Source organism: Ursus maritimus, unplaced genomic scaffold (genome assembly GCF_017311325.1).
Source record: "Ursus maritimus isolate PB19 unplaced genomic scaffold, ASM1731132v1 scaffold_4, whole genome shotgun sequence".
Classification (NCBI taxonomy): domain Eukaryota; kingdom Metazoa; phylum Chordata; class Mammalia; order Carnivora; family Ursidae; genus Ursus; species Ursus maritimus.
In genome coordinates, this window is record NW_024426552.1 from 38,494,340 (window position 1) to 38,512,743 (window position 18,404).

The following is an 18,404-nucleotide window of genomic DNA, read 5'->3' on the forward strand; positions in this document are numbered from 1 at the left end:
TCAAGTCAAGGGTTGGGGGTGGGCTTTGAGTAGAACTGAGTGGAGAAGGGGCTATGCTTCTCCAGCTTAAGAGCAAGCCATCCCCAGATACAAATGTGGAGGACTGTGACAGAGATGTGAGAGAAGATGAAGAAAGACAGAAGACCAGGAGAAGTAGTAAAAAGTGGTGGGATGAGAAGGCTACAGTATATATCACAGTGGTTTAGTGGTAAATACCCAGGGGATACAAAGGAGACTGGAACTTGATGTGAGGGCTTCAGAAAGGAATAAAAAACTGAAGAGGGAGGAAGTTGGAACTGAAGAGAAAGAGTTAGATCACTGAGGAAAAGTATTAAGAGTCCAGATAGGGAAGGCAAGGGTGACAAACTGAAGAAAACTATGAGGAAACTGGGGAATGTGGCCAGAGCAGACAGGAGTGAGACAAAGAGTTTCAAAAGGAGTGAGAACAGGAGAAGAAAGTTTGGACTTTTAGGGGAGCTTTGAGGCTTCTCTGACTAGGAGCTAGAACAGATCTGTTGTTGGTTGGTATGAGGGCTGATGGCATTTCTCTCTCTCTCTTTCTCTCTCTCGTCCTTATGTACATACTCCTTTCATACTTCCACTAGCATACCTCACTTTGGGAAAAGCTGCTCTAGAGTCTGATGAATATGGATGACTCTCCTCTAGTTGGTGACTTCTAGGGTAAAGACCAGTCTGAAGTTTATCTTTGCATTAACTACACAAATCACTGTCTGCTTATCATATACAGTACACAGAACTTCAAGGCAAATGTTGAAGCCCAAATAAAACATCACTCATAGGCATTTTAGGAGCTACTGATTAAACATACACAACTTAAACACTTTGGATTTGAAATATGGGTCCCTGTTCCTGTTCTACCACTTACTCTTAAGTCCTTGGGCAAGTCATTTGACCTCTCTGAGACTCAGTTTTGTGATCTGTGAAAGAAGTACTATGATACCTGTCATAGGTTGTTGTTAGGTCTAAATAAACTTATGTAGATAAAAAGTATGTATCTGTTTTTAAGCTGTGTAAAAGCAAGTATTAATTAGTAATTATTCTTAGTGACATATGAGCATATATTAATAAGCAATCCTATTTGGCACTACTTCCAACTTAATTTTTTGTTAAAAAGTTATAAAATATATTACGTTTTCACTAACTCAAATTACTTTTCTCTATAATTAATCTACATCAATGTGGTTTTAATGATAAATTCAGAGTCAGCCTTTTTATCTTATTGTAATGAAATATTGGGCAGTAAAAAAATATATAATAGACTAGAAATTCCAGACCCCATGTTATCTGAAACATTTTAACATATTAGTGAACTGAAAAGAGAGTATTTCATTTTATTTCCTTTTTAAATTTTTTCACTTTTTAGACTGAAAAGAAATCAATAGTTCTTGAGCACTGTTTTGGTGATGCTCTTATTTCCATTTTTCCAATCATGTAACTGAATATTCTTTTCACAAATAAACTCCTACTAAGGAAAATGCTATTTAATTAAATAGCTACTTAATCTACTTAGATACCACATTAGTGGTGAAGTTTCAAACAACTTTGAGAATCTTAAGAGTAATAAGAGTCTGTTTTCTTTTTAATATAGTGAACAAATATTTAAGTTCTGAAAATCCACTGTTCTTTGAACTACGTGCCAGATACCTAATTGCTTGTGAACGCATACCTGAAGCAATGGCTCTTATTAAATCTTGTATAAATCACCCAGAAATCAGCAAAGACTTGTACTTCCATCAAGCGCTCTTCACATGTCTGTTTATGTCACCTGTAGAAGATCAGCTATTCCGGGAGGTATTGTTTGACATTATGTTTACCTATTACTATTTTAACCTTACCAAAAGTTTTAAAAAAGTAGCCCATTCTTGTTAAATTCCTTTTACAGTAACACCAAAGGTCTTAAGATTACATTGTCTAGATGTGTTCTCATTGGCACCATTCTTTAAGCTCCTGTTGAATTAGACAATCTGATATTAACAAATGATGAAATTAACAAAACATTCATCAATAAGCATTATTCATGTTGAGCTTCTTGTGACAGATAAGAGGTAAATAAAAACTGAGAAGCATTTTAAATAAGATTTCAAGGAATTATTCAGCACTTTTTAAAATACATTTTTATAAAGTATTTTACCTTTTAAATAAAATACTAAGAAATTAAATGCTCATGTTTGTTACTTTTTTTTTTTTTTTAAAGATGAAACAGTCTTTTCCTAATAATAGAACCTATTTATAAATTGTGGACATTAATGAGATTAAAAGTAGTCATAAAAGTGTAGGTTCTATATAGTGAAACTATGAAAATATTTCTGTGTAATTCATCATCTTTGTAGAAGAAAACCAGACATCTAATTTTTTCCTGAGTTTTAACTCCACACATTTAATGCAATTAGCTTTTTAGATATTTTTAATGATAAGAACTGATTTTTCTTTTCCTTTTATAGCATTTATTGAAAACTGATTGTAAGAGTGGAATTGATATCATCTGTAACACTGAAAAAGAAGGCAAGACTATGTTAGCCCTGCAACTATGTGAATCCTTTCTTATTCCACAGCTCCAGAATGGAGATATGTACTGTATCTGGTAAGTTTTCCCAGTACAGAAACTGAAATGATAAGATGGGGGAACTGAAGGAGAAATGGTTAGCAGAGTCTGGACTTTGTTTTTCAGAAAGTTATATGAAAATGTTAAGTTGCTTTTAAAAAAATTATTGTGCAAGAAACAACAGTAAGTTGTAATACCTGAAAAAGACAATGACCATGTACCAGTAATTGACAGTGTAAATGTTTAAAGTATGTATTATAAAAGGTGGAGTGTTCATTTTTTTGTTAGTTTTTTAAGACTTTATTTTTTAGAGCCATTTTAGGCTTACAGCAAGATTGAGGGGGAAGTACAGACATTTCCCATTATATCCCCATCCCCATACATGCATAGCTTCCCCCAGTATCAACATTACTCAAAAACAAAACAAAAAACATTACTCACCAGAATGGTGCTTTTTTTTTTTTTAAACCACGGATGAACCTACAGTGGTATATCATAACCACCCGAAGTCCATAGTTTATCTTAGGATTCACCATTGGTGTTATATAATCTATGGGTTTGGATAAATGTATAATGAATTGCATCATTGTAATATCATATGGAGTATTTTCACTACCCCAGAAGTTCTCTGTACTCCACCTATTCGTTTCTTATCTCCCTCTCCCCTCCCTCACCTCTGGAAACCACTGATCTTTTTACTACTGTCATTGTTTTGCCTTTTCCACAGTAGCATATAGTTGGAATTATACAGTATATAGCCTTTTCAGATTGGCTTTTTTCACTTAGTAATATGCATTTAAGGTTCCACCATGTCTTTTCATAGCTTGATAGCTAATTTCTTTTTAGTGCTGAGTAATATTCCATTGTCTGGATGTATGACAGTTTATTTATACATTCAACTACTGAAGGACATCTTGGTTGCTTCCAAGTTTTGGCAACTACAAATAAAGCTGCTATAAACATCCTTGTTCAGGTTTTTGTGTGGACATAAGTTTTCAAATCCTTTGGGGTAAATACCAAGGAGCATGATTACTGAAATGTAAGAATAGGTTTAGTTTTATAAGAAACTGCCCTACTTGTCTTCCAAAGTGGCTGTACTGTTTTGTATTCCCACCAGCATGTATGAGAGTTCCTGTTGTTCATCCTCACCAGCATTTGCTGTTGTCAGTGTTCCAGAATTTGGCCATTCTAGTAGGTGTGTAGTGGTATCCTGTTTTAATTTGCATTTCCCTGATGACGTATGATGTGGAGCATCTTTTCATATGCTTGTTTTTTATTATCTATGTATCTTCTTTGGTGAGGTGTTGGTTAAGATTTTTGGCCCATTTTAAATCAGATTATTAGTTTTCTTTTTGTTGAGTTTTGAAAGGTCTTTGTGTATTATGGATAGCCCTTTATCAGATTCTGTGTCTTTTACAAATATTTTCTCCCAGTCTATGGTTTGTCTTTTAATTCTCTTGATACTGTCTTTCACAGAGCAGAGTTTTTAATTTTTGAACAAAGTCTAGCTTATCAGTTATTTCTTTCATGGATCATGACTATGGTTGTTTTAAAAAGGCATCACCATACCCAGGGTCATCTAGGTGTTCTCCTATGTTATCTTCTAGGAGTTTTATAGTTTTGCATTTTATGTTTAGGTCTGTGATCCATTTTGAGTTAATCTTTGTGAAAGGTATAAAGTGTGTCTAGACTCAATTTTTTTTTTTTTTTGCATGTGGAAGTCCAGTTGTCCAGCACTGTTTGTTGATGAGACTGTGTTCATTGTATTATCTTTGCTCCTTTATCAAAGATCAGTTGACTATATTTATGTGGGTCTATTTCTGGGCTCTCTGTTCTGTTCTCTTGATATATTTGTCTTTTCTTTCACCAATACAACATTTTCTTTATAAATACATCTCAAAGTGGGGTATCATCAGTCCTCCAACTTTGTTCTTCAATATTCTATTGGCTATTTTGGGTCTTTTGCCTCAATATAAACCTTAGAATCAATTTGTTGATATCCATAAAATAACTTCCTGGGATTTTGATTGAGATTGCATTGAATTTGTAGATCAAGTTGGGAAGAACTGACATCATGACAACATTGAGTTTTCCTATTCATGGGAACATGGAATATCTCTTCATTTATTTAGTTTTTTTTATTTCATTCATTAGTTTTGTAGTTTTCATCTAACAGCCCTGAGATCATGACCTGAGCCAAAATCAAGAATCAGACCCTTACTGAGGCACCCCACCTATAGGCATTTTTTAATCAATACTTCCGAATTGGAAATTCTGAAATACTTATTTTGCACAAACATCCTTTTTAATAGATAAGCTTAACATTAGTGGCAAGTTTTGATAGAGTAGAAAGCCTTCACTATATATTGTCTATATTTAAAGTTTATTCTTCTAAAGAGAGAAATTCCAGGACTCATGTCACTGAATATAAGAAATTTAAGAAATAAACTGCTAGCTTATTTAAACTGTTTAACCTGGTGGTTCCAGCTTGTTAACTTAAAGTTATATATTGGTTTGAGAGTGATTGTGATAAAAATTATCCAGAAGAGTGAGTCAAGAGATATTTAGACTTTAAAAGGATACCACACTCCTAAAACCAGCAATTTTTATCTTTTAGGATTCAGTCAAATTTAAATACATGTTTTACATTATATGCATCAGTCTAGTTTATTTCTTGTAATAGTTTTTGGAAACTATCACCATAACAGGGTTTATTTCACAGAGGAACTTACGTAGTGACCCACAGCCACCAAGCACCATAAGCATAAGACATTTCAGTCACCAATGCTTGTTCATATATCTTCTCTCTGCTGTCCTGATAGCCATACTCTCCACCTCAAGAAAATTGTCATTTTCATAACTAGTTCCCAGACTATACACTAGCATACTTTAGTACTCTTCTACCCCATCCATCGCTCCTCAACCCCACCATATACACACACAATTATAAATTGGTACATGCATTAAGCAATCTTAAGGAATTTATAATCTGTCATTCTAGTATCAAGTAGCTCTTTAAAAACTTCAGTAAGCATAAAGTCACACAGAGGGCTTGTTATTTAATGCAGGTTTTCATGCCTACTCTCAGAGCTTTTAATTGCGTATTTCTGGGTAAGGAACTATACTTTTTTATCTTTCCTCTTTGACATTTTAATTATTATGTGTAGTGGTGTGGACCTCCTTGGGTTCATCTTGTTTCAAACTCTCTGTGCCTCCTGAACCTGGATGTTGTCAGCTATTATTGCCTCATGTAAGTTTTCTGCCCCTTTCACTCCTCCTTCTCGGACCTCTATAATGTAAATGTGTGTTTGCTTGGTGTTATCTAAGACATCCCTTAACCCATCCTCGTTTTTTAAAATTCTTTTTTCTTTTTGCTCTTCAGCTTGGGTGCTTTCCATTATCCTGTCTTTCAGGCTGCTGATCTCTTCTGCATTCACTAATCTGCTGATTCCCGCTAGTGTATTTTTCACTTTAGTTTTTGCACTTTTCAACTCTGATTGGTTTTTATATTTTCTATTTCTTTGATGAAGTTCTCACTGAGTTCATCCACTCTTCTCTCCAGTCTGGTGAGCATATTTATGACCATTTCTTTGAACTCTTTATCAGGTGGATCACTTTTCTGTTTCATTTAGCTCTTTTTCTGAGGTTTTTTTCTTATTCTTTCATTTGGAGCATATTCCTCTGTCTCCTCATTTGCTTCACTTTGTTTTTGTTTCTGTGAATTAGGTGGAACAGCTACTTGTACACTTGAAGGAATGATCTTGTGTACGGTCATCTCCTGTGTAGATTGTGTGTGCCTGGTGACTTTGGCAAGCTAGCTAGAGCTGTGGCTGGCCCGCTGTGTACTGGGGCCATGCTGTTGGGAAGGCCAGAGCTGAAGTGCATGTGGGCTGGGGTGGTGCTGGGGTTCTCTGCACCGCAGGTACACTGGCAGAACAGCTGAAGCTGAAGTGGGTGCAGGATGGTCCCAGGGCTCTCCTGTGTTGAGGGTGACAGCAGATGATAAAGTGGGTACAGGCTGGGGTGTCCTGGGATACTCTGTGTAGGGGGTTGCCCTCATGGGGCAGCCAGAGCAGAAGCAAGTGTGGACTACAGTGCCCTGGGATGCTCTGCTCCAGGTGTGCCCTGGCAGGTTGTCTGGAGCTGAAGTAGTGTGGGCCTGGAGTATTTCAGGGTGCTTTGTGCCTGTGTTAACCTTGTCAAGTAGTCTAGAGCTATAGTGAACACTGACTACAGGTGTCCTGGTGGGCACTATACTAGGGCTGCCAGTGGGACAGTTGCAGCTGGTATGGGTAGAGGACCAGGGCTTACTGAGGCAGCAGGGTGCCCAGACTATGCTTCTATCCATACTGTCAAGGTGGATGGGGAATGTAAACTGTGGTGCTTGACAGCTTCACTGACTTAGAGAGAGTTCCAGCAGTCTCCCTGACGTTTGGCAGAGTTCTAGGGCTAGATCCCTTACATTCTAGTTGCCCTTTTAAACTGCAGCTTTCTGTGTGTGTGTGTGTGTGTGTGTGTGTGTGTGTGTGCGCGCGCTCGCGCGTGCGCTTCTCAGGACAGATGAATCTGCTCACAGACCCTCAGTACTACCCCTCCCCACTGCAGTGCCAGCGTTGGGAGTGGGGGTTCCCCTGTTACCGTGTCTCCATCTTTCTTGCTGTTCTCTATGTGGTCTCCCTATCTTTTGTTTGCAGAAGTTGTTCAGTCAGTCCTCAGTTCTTCAGGAGGAATTGCTCTATAAATGAGTATAGATTTGGTGTGTCCCTGGAGAAGCTGAGTTCAGGGTCTCCCTATGTCGCCATCTTGGACCTAAATTCTTAAATATTTAAAACAATAGCTTGATGGATTTAATGATACTCATTTAATATTTTTATTTTATAGATTAAAATTTTCAGACTCAGAGATACAAATAGCTAATTAGTAGCAGAGCTGGGTCTAGAAACTACTGGCCTTATCTTCTAGAGGAGTATACTTTTAGTTAAATTATTGCAAATTTGTGTTAAAAAGTTTACCATGTAAATTGGAATTTCAAATAGAGGGGATCAAGAGACAGTGGTAAGACATACAATTTTAAATAGTTTTTAAAGTATTATCATGTCTTTCTTTTTTTTTTTTTTTTAGAGAGGGGGAGGTGGGGGGCAGAGGGAGAGGGAGAGAGAGACTCTCAAGCAGACTCCATGCCAACCCATGGCTCAGTCTCACAACCCTGAGATCATGACTTGGGCCGAAATCAAGAGTCGGGCGCTTAACCGACTGAGCCACCCAGGTGCCCCTAAGGTATTATCATTTCTTGATATGTAGTTATTCTGAAACAGAATATAGTCATAACTATTATAGTAGATCTTTTCCTGTGGGGAAAGGAGGAAAGGAATGTTCTGACTTTGGCTATATTAAGCTATTTAAACAGGATATCTTTAGCCTTTTCATTTTAATATACTCATAAGTATATTGGAATCTCAAGTATAAACAAAGAAACAAAAAGACCAAGAAGATATTTTATTTTCTTCTTTTGGCTAACCATTTTACTCTCTAGGGAGGGACCTTAAAAACAGAAGAGTGCCTGTCTTTCCTGCCCCCAGCCACTGGCACCCTCTAAGAATAGAAGCTGGGTATGCAACTCCCAGCTGCCTAACTGTTCCTTTATCTTTCCTTCTGAGTAGGCGGAGTTCTGATTGCCTGCTCTCTTATTTCTTCTACCTCTCCTCTATATTTCTGAATTGCTGGGGTCCTTTTTTCTTGCTTCTAAAGATTGATTTTCACCGTAATTGAAGAGCAGGATTCTTTCCAGTCTCTAGGGTCTGTGTCGTCTGTTTAATTTTGGCCTTCCCTATGAACAAGCTTAACCTTATCTCCCCTTTCTGTGGACAGAACCTGATCCACAGTTCAGTTTTGCTCTATCTGAAGCCAGTGGATCAAGTTACCAACCCCATTTCTCTCACTATTGCTAATAACAAATACTAGTAATAATAACAGCAGCTACTAATATCTACTGAGTGCTTTCTGTAGGCTATATTTTGTATATGCCTTCTTTTATTATTCCAATAATCTTATGGGGTAGATACTGTTAAGCCTAAGCCATGAAACTAGAAAATAATGAAGCCAGGATTCATATCCAGGCAGCCTGACTCACAGCCTCTACTATTAAATACTACTTACTGTATATAGGTCAAATATATATTTAAAAAATCTATGTTGTAAGGGTGGCTGCAGATCTTGTTATAGCCTGCATTCTCTGCAACTTGTTGATGATTTTATTAGTAGTTAGTTACCTGGGAAATGTGTTTATATACCATATAGGTACTGTGTTTTCTAAAGGACCCTCTGTTTGAAAAGAAAATGTAAACTTCATAAACAGTGTTTGCTAATAAGCAAAGAAGACTATCATTTGTTTTCAGGGTATTTTGTTTTCCTTCAAAATCCATTGTATAAGTAAAACCTGAGAACCCTTTTGTAAATTCAGTCAAAAATAGAGCTTCATAACCATATCCTGAGATTTCTGCTTTGCTTTCTAGAAAGCTTAAATCCATATTGGTAGCCCTTTCCTGGCAAATTTATGAGGATCTTGAGATTACATTTTGTTCACCAGGTTTCATCTTGATTTAACAGAGACAAAGGGAAATAAGATCTCTCTCTTCAAAAAATAAAAAATAATAATAATACTGTATCCTAAGGATGTCTATTAGGAGTCTCAAATTATTCTTTGGAGCAAGTTGGAGAATATATACATTTCTAATATGTTAAACACTCATCTGTATAAAATTGAATGCAATGGAATAACCTCCCATAACTTCCAACTACCATTTTTTTTCTCTTTAAATCTGTTGCAGAGATATGGTATGTCTTCCTAAACAGTTAATCTTCTTGCCTTCTACCTCATCCCTTTGTTCATAAAATACCCCTTAGAATGTCTAAGTTTCCCTTAATACATTCCCCTAATGTCTAAGTTTCCCTTAATACATTTCTTCAAGAGACTCCTTCTAAATGCTCTTAGCATTTAGGGATACATTTTTTTTTTTTTTACCAGTTTATTAACTACCAAATATTTATTGAATAAATCTCACTGCTTGGTACTATTAAGACTATAAAGATAAGGAAAGAATATAGGAAATCAGTGATTTATTAAACATTGGTATATACTAGATATTTCACCTAGGTGTTTTTACTTACCTTTGTCAATTCTTTTTATGTGTAAGAAAACTGTGGATAAAAGAGATAAAAGCCACATAGGTAGTAACAAAATGGGGTTGGGATTTATACTAGTCAATGTGCAAGTGATAGCATCCTATGTCTAATTAGTTTAGGGAAAAGGTATTGTACATGGAAAAAATACTGGGGTATGACCAAAAAAGGGGGGGCAGAGATATAATAGGTCCCCAAATAAAACTGCTACCAGGGACACTGATTTCTCTTTTCTGCCAGTTTACTTCATTCTTTCCTGTTGTAGACTGGAAAGAATGTCAACAGTCTCCAGCCTTCATAGTTTAGAGTTGACAACATTCCAGGGACTCTGACTGGCCTAACTGGGGTCAGTTGCCTACCCTTAATTTAATATCTTAAGGATGGTGAGGAGGTTCACAGAGGAAACATGGCCACTGGGGTTCCAACCTTGTGTAGTTAGGGCTACTTCACAGAGAAAGGTGGCTCACTGTGAACTGGGTAATATCACACCAGTGTATAATGTCTTATTGAGAGTCTCTTATTCCCAGTCACATGTTCTTGCCACTACTATATAATGTGTCATTGAGATTTACAATGTAGTAATAGTTAGGGGAACAGGACCTACAGAATATCAACAAGGAAACATATGAAAGGCATGAAATCAACCAGAGGGATAAGATCTGTTCTGAAGTAGTTGTCACTTTAGTGTGGGGGTATTTATGAAGGCATTCAGGAAGAAGTTACTTGATATTGGACTTTGAAGATAAGCTTATCTTAGAAATGAGGTACTTTCCAAGTACAGTAAATTAGCATAAACAAAATGAGAATCAACAAAGCACATTAACTAATTAACCTCGAAGAGTACACAGGATTAAAATCCTATCCTTCTGACCCCAAAACCCATATTTTTGTTGCTATTAATACTACATGACATATGGGATACACTGAATGAAATGATTTGAAAGTCTGGGAACAGATCAGTTTAGCAACCCCTGTAGAAGTACATATGTAAGATTAGAGCACCTAAGGTGGTAGCACTGAGAAAGCCTGGTATGGTTGTGAGCAAAAATGTAATTGAAATACATAGGCTATGGGAAATAAACAGATTAGAACCAAACAGGTTTGAGGAATGTTTAGTGTCATTGACTGACCTAGGAAAAGATAATCAGTTTTGCGGGAGTATTACTCGTTCTAAGTGGGTTCTGGTGATAGCAATCTAAATTGAAATACCCAGGCATGGAAATTGGGAAAGAAGTCAGAGCTAGAGATTTGGGAACAAGGAGTGTAACCTGGTGAGCTTTTTTATGTATGCAAAAAAAGTAGAGTTGTGACTGTAACTTATGAATACCCAGAAGGAAATGGAAGTAGAATTTTGGTTTTATTTCTTCTCTGCTGCTTGCTATCATTTTTTCTTTTGTGTTTTCTGTATTGTCTAAGTAGACTGTGTGGCACCTTCATGATAGTAGTCATGCTGTCCTTAGACTTAATAGCTGTATGTGTTGGGCTCAAAGTATATCCTCAGTAAATTACTTTAAAAAAATTTTATCAATTATTTGAATAGTTTTTAGATTATGATGCTTTATGTCACTTGACACATTTTAAAGAGTTACAATTTGTGATTTCTAAATATATCAGTTCTATCTTATGATTTCCTTTGTCTCAAAACCCCCTGCACCCACCTTGTCTGTCTAATAACATTGGCTGTGTTTTAGAAAAGAATCTACCTGTGAAATACTTTAAATGGTCCATAGCTTGTCTGTTTAAAAGTATTCCATCTTAATGGATAAGCAGATGATCTTAAACATAAAATTTCAGAATCTGTACTATAATATCTTACACTTTTAACCTATAGTACTTTGGGTTTCTTTGCAGAAAGTGTACAAAACTGATTTCTAAATTTACAAGTAGGTATTAAGGACCAAAGTTTATTTTTTTAAAGTAGTATCATTAATATTGATACATAGGGATTAGAATTTGTTATGTACTAGAGGTGCTTAGGTTTGTCAGCATATGATTGGAACTCATTCCTTACCACTGTAAGATTCTGATCTCTCTTTTCCCCCCAGCTTCTCTTAGTCCCACACAGCAGAAGTAGCTCAGAGGTTAACGTAATATCCATTAATGCCCACTTTGTATACACCCCAGCCAGGGTACTTAGAGAATCAGTAAAAGAGAGCTAATATCTGTATTTGAATAAACTGTATTTTTGATATTTCTCTTTTTTTCTCATTTACAGGGAGTTGATTTTCATATGGAGTAAACTTCAGCTTAAGTCTAATCCTTCAAAACAAGTTTTTGTAGATCAATGCTACCAGCTTTTAAGAACAGCAACTAATGTGAGAGTCATATTTCCTTTCATGAAAATCATTAAAGATGAGGTAAATAGGATACCTTTGTCCCTCAATTTTAAATTAAGTTTAAATGATACTTCACCAAAACGTGAATCTTTTATGATAAAATTTATTTGAAGGGAAGGAGGATTTTAAGGCCACATTCTCCATATATTATGTTTGTAGAATCTTAAGTTATTTGCAAATGAATTTTGTATATCTATAGGTAATACCTGCTCACTTTTACAGAAAAATATAGTTCATAGTTTTAAGTCTGGTATTCAGGTAAAAAGGAACAATGAATTTTGAAGCATTTTTGAAACCTGACAAATTTTTAGAGTATTTAAAGTAATAGTGAAATCCATTACCTGTTTTTAAAAATAGTTTTGAAGTAAGGTCTTCATGGGTCACTTAAAAGTGGGTACAGTTGCACATGACTCTTACATTGACATGAAATGGGATCCTACAGATCCTTTAATTTTTTCACCCTCAAATATTAACAGAACTTTGAATACAAAGGTAAGAAAGATAAAGCTATCCTACATTTTAGGTAGTTCCATTTAGCTGAATCTTTATATGGGTTACTTTTAAATATACAGGAGGCATCCATTAAATAATATATTTTAATTTTTCTTATATATTTATGCATTTATCACAGTATCTGTCACTCATTAGATATATGACCATGTAGTGATTATATCTCTATGATATAAAGTTAGCAGCATTGTACTCAGAGAATTTTATAAATTTCCTATTTATTTTACTAACTGCATTCATGGCTTCATTATTAAATAGTGAAATGTCATTCAGATGCATTGTCAAAGTTAACCTCTACGCACATCAAAAAGGGAAAAGAAACCAAACTATGCTATAGAATCCTTTTCAACATTTGAAGTGCATAGAATCACCTATAAAACTTAAAAAAAATAAAATGTATCCATATATGTTTTTTACATAGGATTCTTATTTGCACCACAAGTTGAAAGATTTTTTGTTATAGAAATTTTTCAATATAGGTGAAGGTCATCCAGTTATCATAAAGCTTTCTTATTTTCACATCTAGTCAACCTGAGAATATAAGAGGAAAAATACAAAGATGAAATAAATATTAAAAATGTGCTTAACTCTTTATACTCTGCTAAAAACATCTTTACTGATAGAATAGATCATTTATATGCCCAGGACTGTGAAAAGAGGCACAAACAATGCTGTGTGAGTTCAGAAGAATGAGACATTACAGATGGCATATCTGTAAAGGCTTCACAGAGGAAGATGCTTTCAGCTGGGTTTTGAATGATAGAGGAGGATAATACTAACATGTAGAGGATTTTGTGCTTTTCAGAGCATTTTTGCCTCATTGTATTACTTGTTTTTCTCACAACTCTCTATCGGCATTAATAGGGTAGGAGGAATGTGGGGAGGTGTGTGGGAGATGAGGCTAATCAGAGAGACTGCAGGAAGTTGTGGAGTGGGGGGTGGTTGTTGGAAATCCTTCAGGGCCTTGCATGCTGCACTGAAAATTAGAGCTTCAGCCTATAAATATACTAGAATTGTTGAAGGATTTCAGGTAAGGAAGTAGCCTGTTACATTTTGTGACGATCTTAAAATTTTCAGATTTGGGCAACTGGGTACATGATAATTTCGTGAGTTAAGACAGAGGATGTAGATAGAACTTAGGAGAAAGAGAAGGAATTCTGTTCTTGAAGCAGTGAATTTTGAATTCACTATCTGGAAAATCTAGATGGAAATATCTAATTATAACAGATAATCAGAAATAAGAAATTTGAATTCAGAAAAGGATTCCAAGCTGAAATGATGGATTTACAGGAGGAAGCTAAAGTCAATAGAATAGACCTGCTCCCATTCACATTTGCAAACATTTATTCAAAGGTCACTATATGCCGACTTCTATGCTAATGATAGGAGGATACAAAAAATGAGATACTGTCTTTGTGATTTAAAAATTCAAAGTCAGGGGGTAGGGTATACACAGTTACAAAACAATTATGTATGTGGTTTTTATAAATAAGTATAACTATTCTCAGTGGAAAGAATAGAGAATGTTTAACTCTGCCCCAGGGCTGGGGCCAGAATGAATGGGGAGAAAAACTTTCAGGGTAAAACTGATTCTTAGCAGGGGCGCCTGGGTGGCACAGCGGTTAAGCGTTTGCCTTCGGCTCAGGGCGTGATCCCCGCGTTATGGGATCGAGCCCCACATCAGGCTCCTCCGTTATGAGCCTGCTTGTGTTTCCTCTCTCGCTGACTGTCTCTATCTCTGTCAAATAAATAAATAAAATCTTTAAAAAAAAAAAAACTGATTCTTAGCAAATGAATAAGAAATAGGAATTTACTAGCTAGATAAAGTGGGATTATGATATGCAAAATTAAGGTCTGCTTGTAGAACTGTAAGTAATTAAATAGGGTTACACAGTGTGTAAGAGACGATGAAGACATGAGGCTGGCAAGGTAGTGTTCCTCCCTGTCATCTATAGTATACCAGATGCAGGCAGTACACACGCACGCGCACACACACACACACACACACACGCACACACACTTTTAAAGACATTATTATTGTGTCTTTTTCTATTCAAACAAGCATTTATATCATTCCAAATCTGTTTATTATTTGAGTTAAGGTGGGTGGACAGTAAATTCCCAAGTGCAGTTATCTTTGAGTCATCAGAAAAAGTTTCAAAGCTTGAATAATTTTCAGATAATTTTCAAGTAGGTTCATTATTCTGATTTTTATTAGATTTGGAAAGATTGTAATTGCCCTCTTCATGTGGGCCACACTTTTCCTCTTACTTGGATAAATAATATTACTTAATAAGTAATATTTTTAGTGCAGATTTATGAGTTTCTGTAAGCAGTTTTTTAAAAAAATATAGTTCTTTTTTTAACATTGATAAATGTTAAAATTGATAAATGCTTTAAATATATTTACTTTAACCTTCTGCCTCAGAATGTAAGATTGGTACCTAAAATAAATTGGGCTGGATTTGTAAGAAACCTTAATCACCATAAGTTATGAGGCATTTTGTATTATGGTTAGTAGGAATTTTCAAATTTGAAAATTAAATGAATTGGAAGCTAAAATGTTGTCTCTTCCAGATTATTCTCAAGTTAAAAAAGAAAGATTTACTTATATATTAAAAAAGAGTTAAACAAGGCTACCTGTTGAGGAAAACTGCACATCTGAAATACTATGTCTATTCAGCTTTCATTTCAGAGTTGTATTTCATTTATTTATTTATTTTTTAAAGATTTTATTTATTTATTTATCAGAGAGAGAGAGAAAGAGAGCACAAGCAGGAGGAGAGCAGCAGGCAGGGGGAGAAGCAGGCTCTCCCCGCTGAGCAAGGAGTCTGATGTGGGGCTCGATCCCAGCACCCTAAGAATATGACCTGAGGCAAAGGCAGATGCTTAACCGACTAAGCCACCCAGACATCCCAGAGAGTTGTATTTTAAAATGATAAAAGTATATTAGTTTTTTTTACAAAGGTATTTAGTAGTAATATTTTTCCTTTTCCAGGTTGAAGAAGATGGCCTACAAATTTGTGTTGAAATATGTGGTTGTGCTCTACAGCTAGATCTTCATGATGATCCCAAAACTAAATGTTTAATTTATAAAACAATTGCACATTTTTTGCCAAATGATTTGGAGATCCTCAGGATTTGTGCACTCTCAATATTTTTTCTTGAGCGCTCCTTGGAAGCTTATCATACTGTTGAAGAGCTTTACAAACGTCCAGATGAGGAATATAACGAAGGCACAAGCAGTGTTCAAAATCGTGTTCGTTTTGAATTACTTCCAATTTTGAAAAAGGGATTGTTTTTTGATCCCGAATTCTGGAACTTCGTAATGATTAAGAAAAACTGTGTAGCATTATTGAGTGATAAATCAGCAGTTAGATTTCTAAATGAAAGTACACTGGAAAATTCTATAGGTAATCTAAAAAAGGCAGTGGAACAGCGAGGTTTAGATGAAGGGCTGGACTCTCTTACAGACCAGAGCACTGGAGAGCTTGATCCTGATGATGTATCTAGAGTGCAACCTAAGGGTCACATTAATACAAAGAAAAATCTTATGGCTCTTAATGTTTCCAAAGTAGATCACAACGTCCCAAGGCACCGGTGTATGTTATGTAACAAGGAATTTCTAGGTGGTCACATCGTAAGGCATGCCCAGGCTCATCAGAAAAAGGGTAGTTTTTCATGTGTAATATGTGGTAGGAAATTTAGAAACAGAGGACTTATGCAGAAGCATTTAAAGAATCATGTTAAGAAAATACAAAGACAGCAAATTGCTGCAGCTCAACAGGAGGATCAGGAAATCCCTGCTTTGGAAGAAATAAATTGTTCTGATACTTTCATTTCATTTGAAAATGGAAATTCTGGTAATAAAGATTTGGCAATAGAGACAATTACTGCTTCCAGTGATGAAAACAAAGAAGTCATCCCTGCACATGTGGCTGAATTCATTGAAATTCCTGTAAGTGTATCAGAAGATGTTATCGAAAACATGATTGAAAATGGAAGTCCTGATACTTCTTTAAATAATGTCTCAGAGCCTTTGCCTGTATGTGAGGATGACTATGAGGAGGAAGAGGATGAAGAAGGTGATTACGAAGACGATGATTATGACCTGAATCAAGAAACTTCAGTACTTCATAAAATCAATGGAACTGTGTGCCATCCAAAAGACATATATGCCACAGATCAAGAAGGAAACTTTAAGTGTCCTGCTCTTGGTTGTGTCAGAATATTTAAAAGAATTGGATTTCTAAATAAACACGCTAGGACTGTACATCCAACTGACTTAAACGTGCGGCAAACAGTCATGAAGTGGAGCAAAGGAAAATGCAAATTCTGTCAACGGCAATTTGAAGATTCCCAACATTTTATAGATCACCTTAATAGACACAGCTATCCAAATGTGTACTTTTGTTTGCATTTTAATTGCAATGAGTCGTTTAAGTTGCCCTTCCAGCTTGCTCAGCACACAAAAAGTCACAGGATATTTCAAGCTCAGTGTAGTTTTCCAGAATGCCACGAGCTTTTTGAAGATCTTCCTCTGCTATATGAACATGAGGCTCAGCACTATTTAAGTAAAACACCAGAATCATCTGCACAACCAAGTGAAACAATTCTTTGGGATGTTCTTACGGACTCAAATCCTAATCATCAGGAAAAAGACTCATCTAGTAATGAGAAACAAACTATTAGTCTGCCAGTTTCTACTAGCAAATCAAGGAAAGATTCCACAGAACCAAAGACATGTACAGAAAGTATGGAAAAGAAAACAGATGGTTTAGTTCAGAATGGAAATGAACATTCTGATGACACTGTTTCTGATATAAGCTTGACAGACCAAAAGATGCCTGACATAGAGCCAAATTCTGAAAATAATTGTAGTGTTAGTGATTTAGTCAATGGACACAGTGGAACAGAGCAGACACCGTTAGTTTCGTCAGATCCTGCTTTGAAAGTTGATACAAATAGAATCAGGACAGAAAACGGTTCTGTTTTACCCAGTGTTGTACCACAAGAACATAATACCCTGCCAGTATCTCAGGCACCTTCCAAACCAAATCTGACGAGTGAACATACTTCATATGGCTTAATTTTAACAAAGCCATATGTCAGACCACTGCCTCCCAGTTACCTTGATGAACGGTACCTTAGTATGCCAAAACGCAGAAAATTTCTGACTGACAGAGTAGATGCCTGTTCTGATCAAGATAACGTTTGTAAAAAATCCATGAAAAGATTAAGATGTGGCAAATGCCTGACCACCTACTGTAATGCAGAAGCACTTGAGGCTCACCTTGCACAAAAGAAATGTCAGACACTCTTTGGATTTGATTCAGATGATGAAAGTAAGTCTTCTATCTTCTCAATAGGTGTATCTGTAGAAATAGAAAATGCCATAGATCTTTATGAGGTTAAGAAAGTTAACATTTGTATAGCACAGATAATAAAGCACCACCCCATACATTATTTCTTTTAATCCATATAGACGCTATTAGGTGATGTTACTACTCCTGTTTTATAGATCAAACTGATATTTCACAAGTTAAGTAATTTGCATAGGTATAGCCTATGAACTTGTGGAAGTCAGAACTTGGACACGGTTTTTCATACTCTTTGATCATACTCATTCACTGTGTCTGAGGCATTTCTTCATCCCAAATTTCATGTAATAAAAGGTTTAAAAACAAAGTAATTGTGATGGACATGTTTTTCATTTGCATCCCAGAATACAAACCAAGTGAAGTTGAGCTGCTTTTACAGAAACAGAAGTGAAAAAGAACCAGAAAATAATTGAAAGACAAAATTGAGCAAAAGAT

General features: G+C 35.8%; 1 protein-coding gene across 1 annotated transcript in view; it reads left to right on the plus strand.

Moving 5' to 3' along the window:
* The window catches only part of ZNF654 (zinc finger protein 654), an 84,667-nt gene that overhangs the window by 63,034 nt on the left and 3,229 nt on the right, over positions 1–18,404 (plus strand). Inside the window, exons 5-8 of the mRNA XM_008704557.2 lie at positions 1,610–1,812; positions 2,463–2,602; positions 11,958–12,099; positions 15,587–17,933. Of these exons, the coding sequence (XP_008702779.1) occupies positions 1,610–1,812; positions 2,463–2,602; positions 11,958–12,099; positions 15,587–17,933 (2,832 nt within the window). The remainder of the gene's footprint in view (positions 1–1,609; positions 1,813–2,462; positions 2,603–11,957; positions 12,100–15,586; positions 17,934–18,404) is intronic.